Below are 24,842 nucleotides of genomic sequence, written 5' to 3' on the forward strand. Positions count from 1 at the left end.
TGTAAGACGGAGACTCGCTCTGTCGCCCAGGCTGTAGTGCAGATGACTGATCTCAGCTCACTGCAAGCTCCGCCTCCCGGGTTTACGCCATTCTCCTGCCTCAGCCTCCCGAGTAGCTGGGACTACAGGTGCCCGCCACCTCGCCTGGCTAGTTTTTTGTATTTTTTAGTAGAGACGGGGTTTCACCATGTTAGCCAGGATGGTCTCGATCTCCTGACCTGGTGATCCTCCCGTCTCGGCCTCCCAAAGTGCTGGGATTACAGGCTTGAGCCACCGCGCCCGGCAAGCAAGTCTTAAAGTAGGAATAATTTATCTTGGAAAGTAGTTTGTTACCTATCTCTGTGAGATTCATCCATTTATATACTCAATAAATACTTTTTAAAGGCATAATTTATTTGGCACTGTGTTAAGTAGCAAAGATAATGTGCCTTTATCAAACCGTCTGTGATCATTCCATTATTATATTTTTTTTTACATTTACTGTGCTACAAAAGAACTCTTGGTAAAATCATCATGAAATTTCCTGGAGTCCACAAATTAGATAGAGTTACATGAAAGCAGCAATTTTTTTTATTTGTGAATGTATTAATTGATGAGAATGCAAGAAGTTATTATTTTCCAGAGGTAGTGAGGAAAACAGACATGTGAGTAAATATTTTCAGTGCAACGTAAGTGCTAGAATAGAAACATGTACAAAGTGATTCGAAAGGTTTGACAGGAAAGTTTGCTGAAAGCCTACAGGTGTTAAAGAGAAGATCCCAGAGGTGACATTTGAATTTGTTTGAATAATTTTTGAGAAGGGAGACAGTGGTTTTTAGGTGGAGGACACTGCTTAAAAATAAGTGTAGTAGATGCATGGCTTGGAGGAAGTACATGGCTGGAGGATAAGGTAGATGAAAAGAGATGGTTGAAATCACTTATGAAAGGATTTAGGATGCATTTGCTATGTCTTTGTAGACCTTGCAAGCTTGTCCAACCAGCCGAAGTTATTTTGTTGTTGTTGTTGTTGTTGTTCTGTTTTGGTTTGTTTTAGGCTTTTAGCTGCCCAAAGCCGTGGTTTTTAGTTTCTGTCTCCAGTGATAAGTGGAAAAGAGGGATGATGAAGGGGCTTTACTGGCCTAACCAGATCAGAAACTGAGGACCCATGACTGTATTCTCTCACTTAGACACCCCAGTTAGGTTTTTAGATAGATCATATTATTTGAAAAGGTATTACCTTTAGACACTTTGGATTTCTATAGAGTAGAAACCATTGTAGCATCAGTGGTTGAGATGGGTTAGATGGAGAGACATTGACTAATAGGTGTGAAGTAATTGTCCAGGTGAGATGATAATCTAGACTAAGGCAGCAGTAGTAGAGAGATGAATGGGAAAATAGTATATTTGAATATTTGAGAAACAAATATAGTCAGGCATGTGGTATACACCTGTAGTCCCATGGACTTGGGAGGCTGAGGTAGGAGGATTGCTTGAGCCTTGGAGTTTCAGGGCAGCCTGGGCCATATAGTAAGATCCTGTCTCAAAGAATAAAAAGAAAGAAATAACAAATAACATGGGTAACTGGTTGGTTGTGGATGGAGGAGGAGATAAAGGGACTTAAAGATTTCTAGAGCAGTTAATTGGGTCCAGGTGGGCGCTACTCCTCCCACCTCCCACAAAATAGATTCATTTGACATGTTTATTTTGAAGTTCCTATAGAAAATCCAAGTATAGGATCTAGCATTTAGAGTGGTATGAGAGTTCATGGGGATCTATTGGACATTATATCAAATTTGCCTCTGCAATTTTTCATACCACTAAGCTTCTCTACGCAGAATGAATACAAAGGCTTGTGACTTGAAAAAGAAAAATGATGTTTTAAAAGGCAGAATGGGGAATAGAAAGTAGCTAGGTGGAAAGCAAAGAAGCTCATCTATTGAAGACTTAGGGCTAAGCCTTTTATAAAAATACCCTTTTATTCTATAGCAGTACTATAAGAGAACAGTTTAGAGAAAATCCTTGATTTTTCTACATTTGTAGAAAAATCATGTACATCATATGTAGATAGCACTAAGTCACTTTTGCTGAATTTGGATTGTTAAAATGTAAACGTCGTGAAGGCAGGAACCAAATTTGTCCAGCTCCTCATACTTTTTCCTTAGCCTAGAATCATACCTGACATGGTTTTGGTGCTCAGTAAGCATTACATGAATTAATCAGTCTATAAAGTGATTATTTCAAGTTGGTGACGATAGTACTGCTTGACAGTAATGTTTGGTCCACTTTGTAATTCTTGCATTTCTAGCTGTGGAGCTACAATTATTTGATACAATTACTTAAACATTTTATTACATTTACATTTTTGTTTTTTAAGTGGAAAAGAAAAATGACAGTGCAAATGTAACTCAACCCAAGTCTTATATTTAGTACATTAGAGACAAAAGATGGAAGTAATTATTGTTAGACCCAAAGCAGTGAATCTAAAGTCCAGATGGCTGAACTTCTGAGAGGAAAGAACCAAATATGTCACATGAATATAATGTGAGAAATATATCATTGAAAATACCTATGACTTGAGGTCTTACTGGTATCTTTTTTTTTTTTTTTTTGAGACAGAGTCTCGCTCTGTGGGCCAGGCTGGAGTGCAGTGGCATGTTCTCGGCTCACTGCAAGCTCTGCCTCCTGGGTTCATGCCATTCTCCTGCCTCAGCCTCCTGAGTAGCTGGGACTACAGGTGCCCACCACCACACCTGGCTAATTTTTTCTATTTTTTAGTAGATAGGGGGTTTCACCGTATTAGCCAGGATGGTCTCGATCTCCTGACCTCGTGATTTGCCCGTCTCGGCCTCCCAAAGTGCTGGGATTACAGGTATGAGCCATTGCCTGCCGTCTTACTGATATCTTTTTGTTCAGTGGGAGTTGGTCCTTCTTTGCCCATTCCTGTTTTCTTTTAATTTCCCTAGTAACAGAAAAGTCTATTTTAATTAGTATATTTGATAATACTACTCATATATAAGAATCCATTATATAAAAAAAGTAAAGAACTATCTATAACCCCTTACAGAAAATTTATATGAGGCTCATTTATACAAGTATAAATGCAATGAAATATTCAAATAATTATATACAAGTCTTAGATGTCTTGGCCAAGATTACACTAACAACTGACAAAACATTTGAATGTGGATTGGTCCAACTTCAGAAATTTTTTTCTTTATCACTGTGTATTATATTACATCTAAAAAGGTGCAGCTTAATACTTTTTTCAAATATATGCATTAATGTGACTACAACCAGATCAAGATATGAAACATAATTGACATCCTAGAAGTTTCTCTCATTTTTCCTCTTGGTCATTAACCACCCACCACCGGTAAACGCTGTTCTGCTTTCATGCTAGACTTATTTTTGAATTTCATGACAATAAATTTCTATTACGGACTCCACGAATGGTTAAAAAAGGATTTATTAACAATATCCAGTGCAGGAAGAACTGAAAGGCCACTGGATTTAACAACAAGTTGGAGGAATTTTACTTAGGCTTAAGATTGCTGTATGTGTAATAACTGGCAGGCAAGGAAATGAAGAAAAGGGGTATAAACTATGTTTCCCTTCTTAGCCTTATTTCTTGTGAAGTTTGTTACAGTAGAATGTTGAGTTAGTGGCAAAGAGATTTTTGAAATGGAAACAAGTCAGTTTTTTTTTTAATGTTTTTGCCTTTTATTGAGCAAGTGACTTTAGAAACTAGTTTAAAATGTTTTTTAAAATGTGTGTTAGCTGGGCACGGTGGCTCACTCCTGTAATCTCAGCATTTTGGGAAGCCAAGGCGGGAGGATTGCTTGAGCTCAGGAGTTCGAGACCAGCCTGGACGACATGGTGTGAGATCTCATCTATCCAAAATTCAAAAAATAAAATAGAAATTATAAAAAATAGAAAATAAAATAGAAATATTACTGCTTTGTTTAAGCTTTTCAGGATAATTTTGGTTTTTTGTTTGTTTTAGGAGTTATGGTACAGCACCTGTAAATCTTAACATCAAGACAGGGGGAAGAGTTTATGGAACTACAGGTAAAATTTGTATTTTCTGTTGCATCAGTAGGGAAATAAGGCACATATCTTAAATAGGTGTTAATCACTTTTTTTTTAGTGGGAGACAAGTCTGGCTTTGTCACCCAGACTGGAGTACAGTGGTGCAATCTTAGCTCACTGCACCCTCCATCTTCCAGGCTCAAACCATCCTCCCACTTCACCTTCTCAAGTAGCTGGGACTGTGGGCGTGCACCACCATGCTTGGCCAATTTTTGTGTTTTTATGTAGAGACCAGGTCTCGCCATGTTGTTCAGGCTGGTCTCGAACTTTTGAGCTTAAGTGATCTGTCTGCCTTGGCCTCCCAGACTGTTGGGATTCCAAGAGTGACTGCTGCGCCTGGCCAAGGTGATAACATAATAGCTCTTTTTAAAGGTAATTTTTGACCATACATCACAGGGACTGGTAAATTTTTTCTGTAAATAGTCCAGTAGCACATATTTTAGGCTCTGCTTTGTTTGGAATGCTTGCCAGGTTTTTTGCCAGGAATAGTAAAAAAATGTTTGTTTTCTGTTTGTGTGTGTATGTGTGCCAGGAATAGTAAAAAGGTGTTTATATTTTCTGTTTGTCTATGATATGTCCCAGCTTCTTGCAAGTGTAGCTCCTTCATTTTGTAATTTTATAAAACAGGAACAAAAGTCAAAGGAGTAGACCTTGATGCACCTGGAAGCATTAATGGAGTTCCACTCTTAGAGGTAGATTTGGATTCTTTTGAAGATAAACCATGGCGTAAACCTGGTAAGACTGTTGTGGATTATATTAATTTCAATATTTTTAGTGTGAAGTCATCAGAAAATTTTTTGAGCATCAATTTAGAATTTTGTTTTTTCATTATAATTTTAATTGTCTTAAGCAAATGATGAGTAATAATGACTTGGATTATTAAATCTTACTGGTGGCCTCGTATTACTTAAAATGTAGACTTATTGTTTATTATAATGACGTTTCTAAAGGAAATAATTTTATCAAAATTTTATAGTCTTTTGCCACCGTAAATGATAGAGTAGTGATAACTGATAGAACTCTAAATTTATATTTTATAGTTTAGTATATTTTGATGCTGCATAAAATAGACCTGAAATATTTGTACACTAAAGATGTCTTTTATCTTTAGGTGCTGATCTTTCTGATTATTTTAATTATGGGTTTAATGAAGATACCTGGAAAGCTTACTGTGAAAAACAAAAGAGGATACGAATGGGACTTGAAGTTATACCAGTAACTTCTACTACAAATAAAATTACGGTAATTAATAAATACTCCGGAATACCCTTGGCTTGTCTACCGTCCCACTTTTACTCCCCAAATAAATCGCTTCCCTATAAAAGTGGTTAAATGATATACAATAGTTTAAAAATTCCATTTTGTTTACCATGTTTGTTTTTCCCTTCCCTCCCTTTTAGAGTTTTGTATTAATGATTATCTGATGTTCTTACTTTCAAATCACAGACTAGCCACAGCTAGTTTGTCTTTATATGGCCTATTAATTAAATATTATGTGGTATCTTAATGGGGAATATGTTATTTAACTTAGGCCGAAGACTGTACTATGGAAGTTACACCAGGTGCAGAGATCCAAGATGGCAGATTCAATCTTTTTAAGGTGAATTTTAGTAAATTATCCTTGGTTGCTCTCATTTTTTGTTCTTGAGTCTGCTCCCATACCACTACTCAAGGGACAAGATTAAAGTGCAAATAGCTACCTTTTTTCCAAACCTTCAGCTTCCTGGTGACTTACAAATTTGCTGATTGTTGTTTTATCTCCACTTTTGCAAGCATGTGAATTTATAGCCTATTATACTAACAAATGCCAAGTAAAACTGTTCTTTGCTATATGTTGTGATTTCATTTTGAGTTGCAATACGTGTTTGTAGGATAGAAAAGTTAGTGGCAACAGATTAAGCTCTCATTGTAGATAATACTCTAATCTTTATCAACAGAATTGGAGACTTTTTTGTTTTCTTTAAAAAAAATGGTAAGGAAGGTGGCATACTGTTTATCTCTATGATACTGGTAACACTGATATCATTGGTGTAATGCCCTGATAGCTCAAGATATCTTCAAAAATCTTAGACGTTCTCTGAGAGGCTTTAAGAACTCAACAGAATGAGATAAAGCCATTGATTTTAAAAATTGGTACTTGAAAGGAGTAGGTTTATGTGAGAGACTTTGAGGTTGATAATACAACTTGTGTATCAAGTCTGGTTTCTGGCTTCTCCATTGCATGGTATGATCACAGACCCAGTCCGAAGAATAATACTATATTGTCATAGTTCTTTTATGGAAAACTGATTGTGTACTCTTTTTTCTTTACCTTGATAGTTGATTCTTGTATTGAATGACACTGAGATGAAGATTGGGAGTGGCTTTTAGATTGGGTTATATACTCAGGGAACTTAAGTGGACTGGAAAGAGACCTCTGCTCCCCTCTTGGGTTTGCAGCCCTGTCCACCAGAATACTGCCTTATGCAGTGTGTGTGCTATGTCTGCAGATAAAGCACTCTACTGTACACAGTTCTATATAGATAATTTTATTTTTAATTTACATCCTACTTTGCGTATTTGGTTCTTTTGCAAATATTTTGAAAGTGTGTGGTGATGTCTGTTGTATTTTAAAGGGTCATCAGGTTTTTTTGGGTTATATTGTCTATAATGGCATTGAATTACTTGACTACAATGGGTGGAAAAGTTGTCTTAATGAGCTAGTTCATTAGCAGCAGTGCATTTTATTTTTTTTTAATAGAAATGAGAACTGCCATCATAAACTGTTAGCTTCTGTATACTTTATTTTTTGTAGTAGACTTTTAAAAGAGAATAAAAGAAACTCCTAGGGGTCAGTCTCATTGAAGGTAGCCATTATGAATGTGTATTTATATACATACTGTATACTGAAAAACGTATTTTGAAGTTTCTTTTGGTTATGTGAGGAGGTCAGAGTGTTCCATTCTGATTGGATTCTGAATGAAAGATTTGAATTTGATGGGTACAGTCTTCATGGTTTTCTTGCCTTGATAGTGTGTTTAAATACTAATATGTTTGGTAGAAATACTGATTTGGGAAGAGGGTGTGTATTAAGACTGTGTGTGGCAAACATTTTTTCTTTATGTATGTTGTGGTTTGTAAGAAATGTTGGAAATAGGGCCATAATGAGCAGGACATTGATTTTAAACTAGCCTGCAAACATTTGTGTGGCCAATAGGAAGCTGTTTGAAAGTTCCTGAGCAGTAGAATGAAGTGCAGATCTGGTTTTTAGAAAAGGAACTGGCAGCAGGATGGGCTGTAGAATGAAAGGGATATGAAACAGATAGGGTTATATTGCCATACTATAGGAATGAAATGAACTAGGGCCTGAACTCACTCACGAGGGTGAATGGGCAAAGGAGTGGATTTAAGAATTAAAATTTATTTTCATATCTACTGCTAATAGAATTTTTTCACCCTTAAGTGTGAGACAACCCATCATCCTCTTTAAGATAACTTTATTTACTTTTCATTAAATAATTTTCAAACCCAGTAACAAGTAGAATAGTACACATGAACCCTTAGGTGCTTATACAGCTTCAACACTTAACGGTGTTTTGACATTCTTGAGGTAACAGCCTTTTGTATACTTCAATATGAATAAAGTTTTACTAAAAGCAAAATAAAGGAAAAAATTTAACAGGTATAAAAATAAAGCCACTCATTTGCGTGCAAAAACAATTGTGTAATTATTTAATTAGAGTGAGGGGCAAGAGAGAAGTGACTAGTGGGAATAGATAACATGTATGCATGAGAAAACACTGACTACAACGTTTTCTTAAAATATTTTTTATTCATTTGTGCACACATGCATAGCTCTTTCCCCCCGCCCCCGACTGTGAATCTATGAGCTTTGTCACCAGTTTTCTGAAATTTACAGTTACGTGTCTTGGTCTGTTTTCATCCATTGTACCAAGCACTCAGTTGCACCTTCTCGATTTGGAAGCACTTATGCTTCACTTGTGGAACACTTTCTCTTACTTTTTTCTCTGCTTTCTGTTCTATTCTAGATAAATATTGGCTATCTTCGAATGGTCTTCTAAATTTTTTTTATTGTTTTTCTCTTTTTCGTCTTTTCCATTATCTGGGAGAATTTTTTATTCTTAAAATGTTTCCACTTAGTTTTCATTTCTGCTGTTAATTTCCAAGAAAAGTTTTCTTTATTATGTAGTTGTGGCATCTTATTGTTCATGCCTACGGTAATGCAGTATCTTTTTCCCCCCTCTTTCAAAGGATATTAATGATAGGCTGTTTTGTTTCTGTTAGATTTTCTTTTCCTGCATAGTCTGTTTTCAGCTTGATTTAAAATAATCAAGTTACTAACTAAATCAAGTAATCAAGTTACTAACTAAAATGTTAGTACTTTTAGCTTCTGACTTTGACTTTTCTGAGATGTTTGTTGATTGTTGGCCATACACTTATGTAAGGGTGGACTGCTAAAATTGATTGGAAGCTCTTTGCATCTGAATAGAACTTGCTTGACTGCAGGCTTCACTGGAGGGCTGTTTTTTCACATTCCCTGCTGTATTTTTAGGTGTTTTTCTTTTTGTGGTAATCAGATTTGTTTCAGATAAAATATTCCAGTATTCTATCTAGAGGGTATATACTTGGCTAATGCAAATGTTCTGGTAACTGGAGCTTTTAATTTCTGAATTTTTGAGGGGGTCCTGACATGATAATCATTGTCTTTGCTTTCTCATTGCTGACTTAGGATTTAGTTTTCTTTGGTCTGCTCAGTCAGTTACTATTTTTTAATCTAATTTCAAAGTTCTAAATTTTGTTGCCTTCTTAATTTTTTTCCTATGGGTTGAAACAAAATTGTGATAATTCATTTATGGTTGTCTATTTTCCTTTTTTTGACTTTTAACATGTAGTAATGTTTTCATAAGTTCTTAAAATTTTTTATAAATATAATTTAAAATGGCTATATAGTTTGTTATTTGGATACAACTTAGTTTACTTAACAAGGGTTTTTTTTTTTTTTAAGATATTGTTTGTAAAGTTAAACTTTTATAAATGAAGCTATGATAGGCAGCCAAAGGAAATTTCAAAAATAATTTTAAAACTAAGTACAGTGATAGCATAATTTGGCTGAGTATTTAGCTTCTCAAGGTTGTAGACTTAAGTTTTGTTTGGATTTGTCAGGTCTGACGTAAATTTGTTTTTAGAAAATTAGTTACAATGTCTTATGGTCATTTCTTAAGATATTAGGTCATATGAAATAATCTCATTATGTTCTGGTTAGACAAATTTTGAGTCTGTAATCTTGAGTGTAACATCTGAAGACAAACAAATGGAAAATCAAGTTGACTGGAAAGGGTGCTAGAATAGTGAGGATTTTCAGAGTTGTTTAATAGGATGAGGATATTATGAAGAAATTAAGGAAAAAAGAAAAGCTGGGAAACACAGGCAATTTTGTGTGTTTAAAATCTGTGCCATTTTCCTAATATCTTCTCTGACCTCACCTCTCTCTTGCTGTTTTAATATCTCTTCCACATCTCTTCTCCAGTCCTTCCTGGTTCCTCCTTCCCAGTTTTTAACTGAGCATTGACTGTGCCAGGAAGTATCTTAGGCTTTGTGGGGAAGGGGAGGTCACCATAATAGACATGGAGCCTATAGTCTGGACATTTATTGTGCTTAATGGGAAAATTTAGGTATTAATTAAATAATCATGCTAAAGATGATATAAACTACATGTTCTATGGAGTTTGAAGAAGTGACATTTAAGTTGATTGCCAAAGTCAGTCAAGTAACAAATATTTATTGAGTACTTACTGCGTGCCAGGTACTGTTTTAGGATGAGACATAATAATAAGGTGATGGAATTTTGTGTGTGTGTGTGTGTGTGTGTGTGTGTGTGTGTGTATATCTGTATTAATTTTTTTTGATTTCCTGTTTATATATCTCAGCATCACAGGGATGAAAAGCACCTCAACAAATCCTATTAGAATAATGAGCACTCATCTTGTGGATATAGATATCACCCTGAGTAGGACTTCATTGGCATAACTATATTTTATGATTTTTTTTGTCTTGAGACAGAATTTTGCTCTTGTTGCCCATGCTGGAGTGCAATGGTGCGATCTTGGCTCACTGCAGCCTCCACCTCCTGGGTTCAAGTGATTCTTCTGCCTCAGCCTCCCAAGTAGCTGGGATTACAGGTGTATACCACCACATCTGGATGTTTTTGTATTTTTAGTAGAGACAGGGTTTCACCGTGTTGGCCAGGCTGGTCTCGAACTCCTGACCTCAGGTGATCCACCTGCCTTGGCCTCCTGAAGTGCTGGGATTACAGGTGTGAGCCACTGTACCCTGCCATAACTGTATTTTAGATGTTAACTTTAAGTAGGCCTTTTAAAGGAATTACCTATACAAAATAATCATTGATATAACAGAACTTCAAAGGAAATAAAACATCGGCTTCTTATAATTAGAATTACATGGTGAGAAGAAGATTCAAAAACAAATGTTTCCATGTTGAGACAAAATGAACTACAATTTGAATCTTTTTTTTTCCCAAGACAGAGTCTTGCTGTCACCCAAGCTAGATAAAGTGCAGTGGCGTGATCTTGACTCACTGCAGCCTCCGCCTCGCGGGTTCAAGCAATTCTCCTGCCTCAGCCTCCCGAGTAACTGGATTACAGGTGCCTGCCACCACTCACAGCTAATTTTTTTAGTTTTAGTAGAGATGGGGTTTCACCATGTTGGCCAGGCTGGTCTCAAACTCCTGACCTCGTGATCCGCCCACCTCGGCCTCCCAGAGTGCTGGGATTACAGGCGTGAGCCACCATGCTCGGCCTGCAATTAGAATTGTATGCTTTCTTTTACAACCTCAAATGGATATTGCTCATAAAATTAAAAAATCATGCTTTCATAAACATTAAAGCCATCATAAAATTAGTGGCAATTAATAGCTTCTTTCTTAGTCTCTCTGTATAAATAACCAGTGAACCATTTATTTTCTCCCTGTTGTGCAAAGCCAAATGGTCAGTGCAGTTGATTTCAGATTGAGCATTTTTTTAACTAAATTATTGAAGCATACACAGACTTAATACTTTCGGAGAATTATAGGAGTATGAAAGGAAAATTTTGAAATCTGCAGTTTTACCACCAGAGAGTTCTAAGACATTAAAAGGTATTTTCTTTTAACCAATGAAAGAATATTTATGTGCCGAAAAGATGAGATATTTTGTTATGGAAGCAAGTGATTGTGCCTCAGACTAGAATCCTTTTGAATTCATGTTTTTTTCCCTGTGAAGAGAAACCAGGAAGAAGAAAATCCTGTGACACTAATACATCATCCCAGGTGTTGTCAGAGGATTCCTTTTTGTATGGGAACTTATAAGCAATCACACTGTTGCCGTAATGAGATTCTTTTGGGTGGTTGAGTAACTTTCCTTCATTCCTCTTCTTCTGGTAGACTCAGTAAAGTTAGCTAGAGAGATCAGTGATCACTAGAGAGTGAGCTGTGTGGTAGAGCTTGGATCCAAGTGGTCCAAACACAGTTTTATTCTTATCCCCTCTCAGGGGAAGGATACTTATGAATGGAGTGGCGTGCATCTTCACTGAAAGCAGTGTGTCTGTGCTGTTTTCTTCTCATGCCCAAATTAGGTAGTCTCTATCTGTTGATAAAAGGCTCATAATAAAATAAAAAATGCAAAAAGGAATTGTTGAAATCTCATTTCTCTGTCACACAAAAGTGAAGTGACAGCTTTCAGTGTAAACCAAACAATCTATAAATAGTCTGGAATATCTGTGTGACTCTCTTTACAAATGACAAACCTCACAGTACTGCCAGCTGTGTTTTCCAGGAAGTTTACTGATGGCAGATTGGAATCTGGCATATATATTGTAAAGGTAAAGTTGACATATTGGGTGTTGATATGTATTAGATAATTTCTATGGTTTTTTTCCTTGAGCAGCAGCTCAGTAGATGATGGTGCTGTTTATTTATATGGGGAAGATTTGTAGAGGATCAGATTAGGGGAAATTAGTAGTTTTGTTTTGGCCATGGTAACTTTGAGATGTCTGTTAGACGTGAAAGAAGTTACATAGAAATTACTGGTGGTCAGGGGAGCAGTTGGGGACAATAGTGTCAACTCTGAATATTCTTTGACATCCCCAGGCAGAACAATGCATTTCTTTTTGTGTTACTATAACATCTTTTATCTCTTAGATTTTTTTCATGATATTTATTATATTGCTCTGATTATTGGTGTGTTTGTTTTTTCCTAAGGTCCAGGATCCTGTTGTGTTTCTCTCTATCAGCTTCTGGTATATAATAGCTATTCAATAAATGATGAATGAATAATGTTTACATTCTGTCACCAGATCCTGTCAGTTTTACCTGTCAGGTATCTGTCAAGTCCATTTCTTTCTGTTTCCATTGCGTTAGTGCTGATTCTCATCATCTCATTAGAATCAGGGCATTTAAAAAAAATTATTTTAAGTGGTAGAACTCATTTTCAAATAAACTAAATGTAAAATCCTCATTGTATGAGGCTATCAATTAGGGATTGGTTTGGACACTATTAATAAGAGATCTATCTGACTATAATGGCCTAAGTGTAAAAGAGTTTCTTTTTCTCACACAATGATTAGTTGGGAGGTAGATGATTTTGGAATCGAATTGGTAGTTCAGATATATCAGTCAAAATGTCTTGAGATTCTCTTGGCTTTTACCTCATGGGAAAGGAGAGCGATGCTGAATTTAAGTGGAGCAGGGAATTTAAATAGAACATAAAATATGCTGTGATATTATTTAAGTGTAAGGAAACTTGAATTTAATTTGTTTAAATTGAATAGTTTGATGATAATTTTAAGATAAAAAGATGAGTATAAAAGCAGAAGAGCATAAAGAAGTCATTTCAGCAGTCTAGAGGAATGTGACTGGGCCACAATCAAAGTCTAATAAGAGCAGAAAGGATAGGCAAATCTTGGAGAAATTACAGAGTAAGTAGATCACTGGTTTTGAAATTAATATTAAGAGGGAGAAGGCTGGGCGTGATGGCTCACACCTATAATCCCAGCACTTTAGGAGGCAGAGGTGGGCAGATCACTTGAGGACAGGAGTTTGAGACCATCCTGGCCAACATGGTGAAATCCTGTCTCTGCTAAAAATACAAAACTTAGCCAGGCATCGTGGTGCACACCTGTAATCCCAGCTACTTGGGAGGCTGAGGCAAGAGAATCACTTTAACCTGGGAGGTGGAGGCTTCAGTGAGCCGTCATTCCACCACTGTACTCCAGCCTGGGCGACAGAGTGAGGAGAGGTATTAAGACAGGTGATTGACTTCAAGCTTTTAAGCCTACTGAACTGGCAGGATGATGGTACTTTTAATGGTGATGGGAGAAATTGTATGGATGTACAGTAGCAGATTATTCACATTTGTGTTACAGGAAATCACAGTCTGAATAGAAAATGGTCAGAATGGGTAAAATGGTCACCTGTTGTTTTCTTAGAATAAGGGTGGTGAACACAGAATGGGAAAATTCTTCAAGGCCTTTCTTGAATTTGAAACATGAAGTCATAACCAAGTATCTGGGACCTATTTGTGGTGATCTGCGAGAATTTATGAAAGTGCCAAAGAATTACAGTTTGTTCTGCTTCTAAGTGTGATTAATGTGAACTTTTTGATAGTTGGAACATTTTGATCCCATGCTCCGTTTGGTGCCTTTCACCTAATACTATTCTAAAATAGACTATTTTTAATAAATATTCAGCAAAGAAACATTCTTAGTGTTTAACTTCAAATTAAATGTTGTAAACTTATTTCAACATCTAAAGTCCATTATGTTTGAGTTTTCTATTAAATTAAACAAGCTAATAACCTTTTTTTTTAAGGTACAGCAGGGAAGAACTGGAAATTCAGAGAAAGAAACAGCCCTTCCATCTACAAAAGCTGAGTTTACTTCTCCTCCTTCTTTATTCAAGACTGGGCTCCCACCAAGCAGGTTAGTTATGTAGTTGTAACTCAATTATTGTACGACATTGGTATCTTTACATTGTGTTTGTGTTATATTAAGTATAAAGGCTCTGAATGTTCTACCAAAAAACTGGAACATTCTACTTTGTTTTAGTACAAAATGAATTCTTCACAAGAAACTTCTTGATGTTTTCCATCTAAAAGCCTAGATAAGCAAGAAGTGAAGTGTGGTATATAGTTATGTATATGTATAAAGAAACAATCTTACATTCAAGAGAGGTGGTAACAATAGTATTCGCTGTTTTCTGTGCTCACTATTCTTACATAAAGAATTATTGGACTTCTAAGTCTAGATCTATTGGCCTGAAGGTCTTTTGCTAATTTTAGTGAAAGAGGCTATTGAAATTTCAGCTTGGAAAATCTTTAAAATTGGAACCATTTTTGTTGTGCTTTGGTTTGATATGATAAACCTCATATGTTCCAGAAGGTATCAGAGATAAGAGGCAAACATGCTAACAAATGTCTTTTTTAACTTAAATGTGACAAATGGTTACCCTATTATGCCATTACCAGGAAACTGGTAAAGGATAGTAGGCTAAGACTGGCGAAGTTTGAGGTTAGTAGTTTAATCTTGCACCAGATAAGATGACTAAAGTCTGGGCCTGAAACAAATTAATAACCCAAGTATTACTAGTTCTCGGCCAGATCACTTACCTTTTGTGTTGCTTGTTTAACTTTATTTTATATAGTTTTCTGTTTTTGTTATTCTGCAGTTTTGTATTGTTATGAGAGATATTTTAGAATAATCTAATGCAGGAAGAGACCTTACAGTGGCATCTAGTCTAGCTCTAAGATAAAGATTCTTGAAGCTTTCAGCCAAAATTAAATGTTATAAAGTAATCCAGGATTTTTGTGAATTGTCATAGACCTAATGAAATGTGATTATTTAAACTAAATATAATCTCAAAATGTTTGGTTAAAGAATTTATGATAGCTAAGCTTTTAATATGTAGTAATATTTAATATTTTAATATGTAGTATTCTTTTGGCTTGTACATTTTTTAAGAGGTTAATTTTCATTCATTGAGTTTATGGTGTTCTGCAATATAGAGTGTTGCTAACAGCTTGGACTCTGGAGTGTCAGATTTCTGGAGTTCAGATGCTGGCTCTGCAGCTTACTAGCTGTACTATCATTGGGCAAATTCCCTAATCTTCTTATGCCTTGATTTCTTAATCTGTAAAATGTAGTAATAGTACTTCCCTCACAGTGTAGTTATATACATTCAGCGGATTCATTTATGTAAAGTGTTTTAGAACAGTGCCTGGTACCTAGAAAATACTCTAGATGTTTGCTATTATACTTAAACTATTTAAAAAACAGTAACTTTTCTGTATTTTGCCTTTTTTTTGTTGTTGTTGATTAGCTTTTCAAAATTTGGGCCAGATTACATAGAGCTGTGTGCCATTATAAAGACTTTGGCTTTTCCTATAAATTAAGTAAACGGGGAGTCACTGGCAGATTTTGAGCAGAGCAATGAAATCTTACTTAGATTTTTAAAGTTTCGATTTAGTCGCTTTACTAAAAACAGACTATAGAGTTACTTAGGATGAGTGAAAACAGGGAGGCCAGTTAGGAGGTTGCAGCAATTATCTAGGCAAGAGATAATGGTAACTTAGACCAAGATGATGGTGTGGAGATGCTGAGAAGTCGGATACCAGATATATTTCAGAAGGTAAGCCAATAGCCTATCTCAATGGATTGGATGTAGATTGTAGAGGAAAAAGCAGTTAAGGGTGAATCCAAGGTTTTCGTTCTGATCAACTGAACCAGAATGATGGTTTTGTCATTTACAGAGATGGAAAAGACCATAAGGAGGAGTGGTTATTGGAGGAAGAAGACCAAGAGTTCAGTGTAGAACATAATAAAAATGAGATGCCTATTGGACATGCAAGTGGGAAATTTGAGTAGGAAGTTGGCTGTATGGATCTGGAGTAGAAGGGAAGAGTATGGGTTGGAGATAATGAATTTAGGATAATCAGTGTTTACATATTATTTAAATGAAACTACAAAATGGAATAAAGAGGTAAGTATTGATGGAGAAGTGGTAAGAGACAGCCTTGGGGCACTCCCTTGTATGTCAAGAAAATAAGGATTAACTAGTAAGAGGAGAGCAATAAGGAGTAATGATGAATGAAGTAGAAAAAAAACCCACTGTATATCTTGAAAACAATGTGTTTCAAGAAGGAGAAAAGTCAGCTGTCAAATATTAAATCCAATTGATTGGTAAAGAAAATGAAGACTAAGAATGACCACTGGATTTTATTCATGGTCTTTGGTGATCCTGACCAGGATCATTTTCATTTGTATAAAATGAAGTTAAAAGACTTTGTAATGGATTCAAGAAAGAGTGGAAGGAAAAGAATTAGAAAGAAAATATGGGCACTTTTTGGAAGACTATTTTCTTTCTGTGGGACCCAGAGAAATGGGACAGTATCTGGAGGGAAATGTGGGATCAGGAGAAGTTTTTTTTCAAAACAAAAAAAAATCCAGCATATTGGCTGGGCACTGTGGCTCATGCTTGTAATCTGAGCACTTTTGGGAGGCCGAGATGGGCAGATCTGTTGAGGTCAGGAGTTTGATACCAGCCCGGCCAACGTGGCGAAACACCATCTCTACTAAAAATATAAAAATACAAAAATTGCAACGCACACCTGTAGTTCAAGCTACTCAGGAGGCTGAGGCAGGAGAGTCACTTGAATCTAGGAGGTAGAGGTTGCAGTGAGCCAAGATCACGCCACTGCACTCCAGTCTTGGCGACAGAGTGAGACACTGTCTAAAAAATAATAATACTTACAGCATTTTGTATATTTATGGGAATGAGTTACTGCAGGAGAAATTGATGATGTAAGACAGGGAAGTTGTAGAGCAATGTCGTTTAATAAAGCCAAAGGAATGAGATGTAATATGCAAGTGGAGGAGTTGCCCTTAAGTAGAAGCACGGACCGTTCATTCATAAGAACAGGAGGGAAGGCAGGATACAGGGCACCAGTGCAGATGGGTAGGTGGATAATGGAATGGGAATAATTGAAAGTTCTCTTCTGTTTGCTTCCATTTTTCGCAGCAAAATAATATGCAGACTTATCTGGTGAGAGTGAGGCTGTTGGAAATAAGAGACCAGTGGAAGGTAGCATTGAGTGAGAAGAAAAGAGGTCTGAAATAGGTTTTTGGAGCTCTGTGAATAAACTAGGTGAAAGGAGTAGCTGGGCAGCTGGAGTGAAGTGTGGGGTCAAGAGAAGCCTTTTTTCAAGATAAGAGAATTACAGTATTTTTATATGCTGATGGGAATGAGTTAGAGTAAAAAAATGATGACACAGGGAGAGAAACTGTACAGTACTACTTCCTTATCTGGGTTTCGCTTTCCTTGGTTTCAATTACCTGTAGTATGTTACAATAAGATATTTTGAGAGAGGCCACATTCATATAACTTTTATTATAGTAGATTGTTTTTAGATTGGTGCAAAAGTAATTGCGGTTTTGGACCATGAAATTTAAATCATAACTAGGCTCAAACACATCTTTATTAATCAAAATAGAAACTATTACAATCATATTTTTTGCCAATGAGAAATAAGTTTCTTTATTCCTGTAGTGTAAAAATCTGTGCTTTGGGATTTGACAAACTCTTGGAAAGCATTTTCTGTATCCCGCTGATTGTGGAAGCGTTTTCCCTGCAAAAAGATGCTGTTGAGTTGCTTGAAGAAGTGGTAGTTGGTTGGCAGGAGGTCAGATGAATATGGTGCATGAGGCAAAAATTTGTTGTCCAATTCATTCAACTTTTGAAGCACTGGTTGTGCGACATGTGGTTGGGCATTGTTGTGGAGAATTGGGCTCTTTCTATTGACCAATGCCAGCTGCAGGCATTGCAGTTTTTGGTGCATCTCATCGATTTGCTGAGCATACTTCTTAGATGAAGCGGTTGTGCTGGTATTCAGAAAGCTGTAGTGGATTAGACTGTCAGCAGACCACCAAACAGTGACCGTGATTCTTTTCTGGTGCAAGTTTGGCTTTGGGAAGTGCTTTGGAGCTGCTTCTCTGTCCAGCCACTGAACTGGTCATCTCCAGTCATTGTATAAAATCCACTTTTCATCGCACATCACAATCCGATAGAGAAATGGTTCATCGTTGTTGCGTAGAGTAAGACAACATTTCATGAGGATGATTTTTTTGATTTTCAGTCAGCTTATGAGGCACCCACTTACTAAGCTTTTTCAGCTTTCTGATTTGCTTAAAATGCCAAAGGACCACAGAATGGTTGTTGAGTTCTTCCACAGCTTCTTATGTAGTTGTAAGAGGATCAGCTTCGATGATTGTTCTCAGTTGGTCGTTGTCAACTTCCGATGGCCAGCCAAGGTTCTCGTCTCCTTTGTAAAACTTGTGGAACTACCACTGCACTGTATGTTCATTAGCAATTCCTGGGCCAAGTGTGTTGTTGATGTTGCGAGTTGTCTCTGCTGCTTTATGACCCATTTTGAACTTGAATAAGAAAGTTACTCGAATTTGCTTTTTGTCTAACATCATTTCCATAGTCTAAACATAAAATGAACAGCAAGTAATAAGTCATTAGCAGAAAAATAAATAAATAAATAAAGCGAGAAATGCCCATTAAAATGATGTGTAACATAACCACTTATTTAAGAATGTATTCCAGTATCAAACTGCAGATCCCAACAGTTCAAAAACCGCAATTACTTTTTCACTCACCTAATATAATTGTTCTCTTTTATGTTGTTGTTAATTTCTTACTGTGTTTAATTATAAATTAAATTTTATAGGCATGTATTTATAGAAAAAACATTGTACATATTGGGTTCAGTACCATCTTCAGTTTCAGGTATCCACTGGAGGTCTTAGGATATATCCTCCACTGAGGGTCTTAGAATATATCCCCCAAGAATAAGGGGGGGACTGCTGTATATTTTCAACTTTTCTCGAGATTAATGGCCATAGGTTTAAAATGAGACAAGTCAGCTGCTTTTTGGATGTTTCTGTTACTCCTTTCAGGTATATGAGTGTTTATACAGATTAGCTAGAGTTGGATTTAACAGAAGTTGATGTATCAGGCAATTATAAAAAAGGAATAAAGGAGACAGGTACATGAGCGTTTACTTGAGAGAGTTATTGTAATGATGGGCCATTGGCTAAGAAGAGATGGAGGGCAAATATGGGTAAGGGACAGCTGAAAGGAGGTAAAGAAAGGATGGAAAAATTAGCAGGGCTTTCACTAGTAAACCAAAAATGAATAATTACCACTGCTACCTATAGAAGTTACCTACGTTGTCCATACTGTCACTTTTGTACGTAAAGGCCAGCAGCCACAACTCATTAGGGAAGTTTTCTGGACTCCATTTGATAAAAAGGATACTTTTCAGTCACTGTGAAATATTTCCTCATAACAATATTTGTTTTTGTTTTATTCATTATATTTATGGAGATTGGATAGACATCTTTGAAAGTAAAATTGTATTGACTTTAGGGAGAAAACAGTAAATGTTATTCATTAAGACATAATACAGGACGCACAGTAGATGTTTGAGACTAACGAGCTGTACTACTGACCTAAGCACTGTATTTCCATTGTTGAAAATCTTAGATTGCCCTATTAGTGTATAGATGAGTATTGATATGCTTGCACAGAACTTTTAAAAATATTTTTTCATGCTTTATCAATAGAAATGCTGGGTTTCCAACTTTTTGTACTACCCAGCAAATTGGCATTGTTAAGTAAAATTTTATATTTAACATACCGGAATGCTTTGCTTAATCTTCAGAAGTTTTCATCTTAACTTTTTGTGAAATACATACATACAGAAAAGTGGCGTATCAGGAATGCACATCTTGGTTAAATTTTTACAAACTAAACATACTTTTATAAATCAGGATGTAGACAGATACGTTTTCATTACCCCCAAAAGTCCCCATTATGCCTCCTTCATGTGTTGTTGTCATTTAAAAAAAAGTTTTACTTTGACAAAAATTTAAACTTACAAAGAATTGCAAAAAAAGTACAAATAACTTCCATATACTGTTATCCAGATTTTCCAGTTAATAACATTTTGTCATATTTGCATCATAATTTCTCAAAAACATTGTTCTTACTGAGCCATTTGAATGTTAATTGTAGGCATCGTGCCCCTTTACTCTTAAGTACTTAAGCATGTATTTCCTCAGAACCAGGACATTCTGTTAGATAATCATATGGCACAGTTATCAAAGGCAGAAAATCTAATAGTGAATCAGTACTTTCATCTAATTGCAGGCCATAAATTTTGCAAGTTATCCCATTATGCTTTATGGCAATCTTTCTTCCTGGATTTAGGACTTAATCCAGTTTCTCGCATTAAATTTAACTATTTTATCTTTTTGTTTTTCTTAAATCTGGATCAGCTTCTTAGCTTTTCTTTGTATTTCTTAACACTGAATTTTAGAAGAGTACAATCTAGTTGTTGAGTAGATTGTTCTTGGGTTTGCCTGATATTTTCTCATGATTAGATTCAGGTTTTGCTTTTTGGACAGGAATACTATGTAAGTGATGATGTACTCTTCTCAGTGTATTGGCTTGGAGATACATGATGTCAGTTTGTCATGTTATTTTATTAGTAATGATAATTCTAATGACTTCGTTGTGGTGGTGTCCTTTGGGTTTCTGCACTGCAAAGTTACTATTTTTTCCTTTGTATTTAATAAGTAATTTGTGGAAAGACTAAACCTGTTCCTCTTCAAACTTTTTAGGGATTTTAGCTCCAGTGATAATTTTTTTATTTAGTCAGTTATTATTGTAATGGCTGCAAAATAGTGATTATGTAACTCTTATTTCTCTTAACATTTATTAGTTGGCATTCTACTTCAAAAATGAGCTTTCCCACTCCACCACTTATCACTTAGACTCATAAATTCTTATTTTATGTGTGAGAAAGTATGTATGTGTGGCTTACAAATATAGCTTATTTGTATACATGGTGTTTAAACCATATGTATGATTTATATATACTGAAATTCATTTTGATGTTCAAATTGTTCCTCTTCAAAGTTGCTCCGTGACCTTTTGATATGTCTCCATCTTTTTTTTTTTTAAAGGTTGTTATTATAGTTTGGCATTACCAGGATGTTCCAGGCTTATCTTGTAGTTTCCCTGTTTCTTCCTTAGAAGCAGCCATTTTCAAAGGCACTCTGATTCCTTTTAGTGGGGAATGGTAATTAAAAAACAAGTTCAGGGTGCTAGCTGTGCCCATTATACTAGGGCATCCTTATTTCCAGGCCTTTTCAGCACTCAGAGCTAGGAAAGAATTAGCATTTTCAAGATGCAATTGCCATGTGTGTTTTTTAAAATACATTTTAGTCATGAAATCATCATGTTTCTTTTACTTCCATTTGAACGTCACAGGATTCTTATTCCTATTTCCCTTTCTCTATTCCATGTTGCATCTCCTTTTTTTTTTTTTTTTTCCCGCAAAGAACCTGGCTCCCAGAATCTTGAAATACACATATAACAGATTCAGAACTTTTACTGTTATAAGAAAACCTATTCAGTAGAGTTTAGGATTTGTTTACAGTTTTTTCTTTGTCTCTTTTTAAGCTAAGGGTATATAGTTCAAATATTGGGTTCAGAAGTTTCCTACAGAGTTGTTTTATTAATAATTTAAAATATATAATTTGGTTCACTGTGTCTGTCTGTATGCAGTTTTAGCATTTGTTTTTCCTTCCACATTCACTGATTTATTTTTTGCATACGTTAAAACATCTGACAGTTCCAAAGGCAAGAGTATCCAAAGATATATAGAAACTTGTCACACCTTTCTCTGTTTCTTTTATTCCTGTCAGAACAGATTTCATTTAGTTTCTGGTTTATTTTTCCTGTGTTTCTTTTTACATAAACAAGCAGATGCATAAACATGTATATATGTTCTGTTGCTTTGAAAGAGCATCTTATTAGTTCTGTAAAGTATTGGCAATAGTGCACATATCTGAACTTTTTATGAAGTATGTCAACAGGGATAAAATTAACTTTTTTGGGAACTTCACTTTGAAAGAGTTATTTTGAAATGGATTTTTTATAAAATAGTATAGGTTTTTATGAAACACATCAGAGTGTTGCTGTTAACTGGTCACACTAACAATACTTATATTCATTGTTGAAGAATATAGGGAAAGAAATAACCAAAATTTTGAATAAGATTTTGTAAAACTGCAAAAATTAATGTTAAGAATTCATAGAGGCACAGAAATGTATTTTTTAAATAATGTATTGTAACCTGATGTAAATCCTTAGTTCTTTTCTCATTTCTGCATTGACATCATACTATGTTGAAGAATATTTCTAAAAATATTCTAGAGTTAATAAAGTGTTGATAGCACATCTATATTTATATACTTAGTATCATTAGTACCACAGCAAGTAGTTTATATGACTTGAGAATGATACTGTAGGAACATACTAAAAGACTTTAGAAAAAGCATGTCAAGAAAAAAATAAAAAACAGAACAAGGGGGGTCAGAGACAACAATATGTAAGAAAAAACATAGAAAATTTATCTCACCAGAAACAGCACCTCTTCTCAGTCTCAGACAAGTACTGCCTCCAGAAAAGCCAATTCAAGCGTTGGGAAGTGGCAGGATCGATATGGGAGGGCCGAATCACCTGATCTAAGGTAAGGCTATTTTTAAACATTGGATACTCCCTGATGTTTAGATCATCAATGTTGTTTTGCCTTAATAGTAAGATAATAAATTTTGACTGTACCATATTTTTACCCTCCAAATTATGCTTTTTCAGGGTACAGTTATAGGTTTTTTAGTTATCTTATAAATCAAGACCCAGCACTTGTCTTGCCACCCATCTTTCTGGCCGTTTATAATATTTAATGAATTACATTGAACCATGCTAATGGATGCTCAGTAATTTTTTTTTTCCTCCTCCTTGCTGCAGGTTAATCCTTTCTCATACCACATCCCATTTAAAAAAAATTCCCAGGTGCTTTTCACTACTTATCGAATAAAACCTAACATTCTGAGCCAGTATTTACATTCGGACCCATAAAATTTGACTCTACTGAATCTTTCCAATCTTATACCCTACTATAGTGCAAAAACCTGTGATATCATTAAGTGGACATAGTAGCTGCCCTGGAATATGCTATTTCCTTTATTGTTGTTATGCTTTTGTTAATGATCTACCCTCCATTGAATTTTGGTTTGTGTTCTGAATCTTAAATTTACAAAGCATACAACCTTGAATGGATATTATAATTTCTCCAAGCCTGAAAATTGAAATAATAACTTCATCTTTAAGGGATGCAGTGAGAAGCAACTGTGTTCCAATATGAAAGTACATTACCTACAGTGATCAATCTGAGAGATTGCTTTCATAACCTGACTTCAAAATACAGACCAGAATACTTCCCTAATTTATCATTTGAGGTTTTAAATAATTATGGTATACAAGGGGTAATTTTGTTTTTGTTTTGCTTTTGTTAGAGAATTTTAAGCAATTTACCTGATTAGCTCAGTGCTATATAAATATATTTACAATTGTTTTAATTTAAAAACTTAAAAAATACAAATGTAAATTGTAATCAAGTACCTTTGATCATAGCATCTAAAAGAAAAGGGAGGAAACACTATCAAACTTTGATTTTCTTACGTTTCGTTTTCTATACAGTCCTAATTATCTATTCCACATGAGTTGTAAGTATTTCCTATTAGGAAAGAAGCTTAGTCATTCTTAAAAGTGGATATACATCTCAAAGTAATAATATCTACATTGTAAGTCTAGTAACTAATGTAGATAAAAATATATTACCTGCATTCTTAGAATAGTGTCAGTTGCATTTGTTGCTTTAGTAGGTTGAGGAAAGTTTTCATCTTACTATTTTGAAAGTACTCGTTGATTTTTTTTATCTATGTATTATGTAATATTGATTTATCTTTGTCTTTGAACACTAAAATTCTACTTGAAAAACCAATAGAAATTTCAAGAGTTATTTTAAATAAAGGTTAGATCTGACAAGTGTAGAATTAAGTATATGAGTCTTTTCACATTCAACATCTCTGTGGAACCTAAAAGTTCATAATCGTACTAATACAATTTCTGTATAACAACTAACTTGATTATTGCATAGAGAAACACTTGGATTTATATTTAACCTGGCAGTGTGGACGGCCTATTTACTGAACCTAAAAGGGCCAGACAACAAGATCTTATAAACTTATCTTGCTATTGATAAAGAAACTTAAACTTACATCTGTTTTATTGCATAAGTATTGGACTTGGATTTTAGGTTTAGTTTTGTTAGTAACTACCTGTGTGAATTAAGGAAGGTTTCCTAACATGCCTATGCCTCCATTACCACAATTGTAACATAGTGGAGTTAGACGGTGTAATTTGGAAAGCCTCTTCAAACCTGAAATTCTTTATTTTTTGACTAGTCCCTGGTTTACAAGGGAAACTAGTCCTTGGTTTACAATGGAAAAAGAGATTTGAGAAATTAGAGAATTTGCCCAAATTCACAGCTAGTTAAGAGGCAAAACCAGAACTAGAATACCTGCTTTTCTGGCTTGTAGTACTGATAGTTCAGGCAAGTCCACTTTCATAGACAAAGGCATAGAAATGCTTAAAATAGGCCAGGCGTGGTGGCTCACGCATGTAATTCCAGCACTTTGGGAGACCGAGGCAGGTGGATCACTTGAGGTCAGGAGTTCAAGACCAGCCTGTCCAACATGGTGAAACCCTGTCTCTACTAAAAATACAAAAATTAGCCAGGCGTGGTGGTGGG

General features: G+C 35.4%; 1 protein-coding gene across 12 annotated transcripts in view; it reads left to right on the forward strand.

Annotated features, from left to right (window-relative positions):
• FIP1L1 (factor interacting with PAPOLA and CPSF1) overlaps positions 1–24,842 on the forward strand; it is a 71,757-nt gene that overhangs the window by 9,710 nt on the left and 37,205 nt on the right. For 4 of the 12 annotated variants that reach the window (XM_017893299.1, XM_017893297.1, XM_017893296.1 and 1 more), the window contains 4 exons: positions 3,983–4,047; positions 4,696–4,803; positions 5,180–5,310; positions 13,931–14,040. In XM_017893299.1, coding sequence (XP_017748788.1) covers positions 3,983–4,047; positions 4,696–4,803; positions 5,180–5,310; positions 13,931–14,040 — 414 coding nt within the window. Of the gene's footprint in view, positions 1–3,982; positions 4,048–4,695; positions 4,804–5,179; positions 5,311–5,599; positions 5,669–13,930; positions 14,041–22,610; positions 22,719–24,842 lie in introns of all 12 variants that reach the window. The other 8 variants (XM_017893288.1, XM_017893289.1, XM_017893287.1 and 5 more) reach the window with 3 other exon arrangements.

This window comes from Rhinopithecus bieti, unplaced genomic scaffold (assembly GCF_001698545.2).
Source record: "Rhinopithecus bieti isolate Rb0 unplaced genomic scaffold, ASM169854v2 scaffold_23964, whole genome shotgun sequence".
Taxonomy (NCBI): domain Eukaryota; kingdom Metazoa; phylum Chordata; class Mammalia; order Primates; family Cercopithecidae; genus Rhinopithecus; species Rhinopithecus bieti.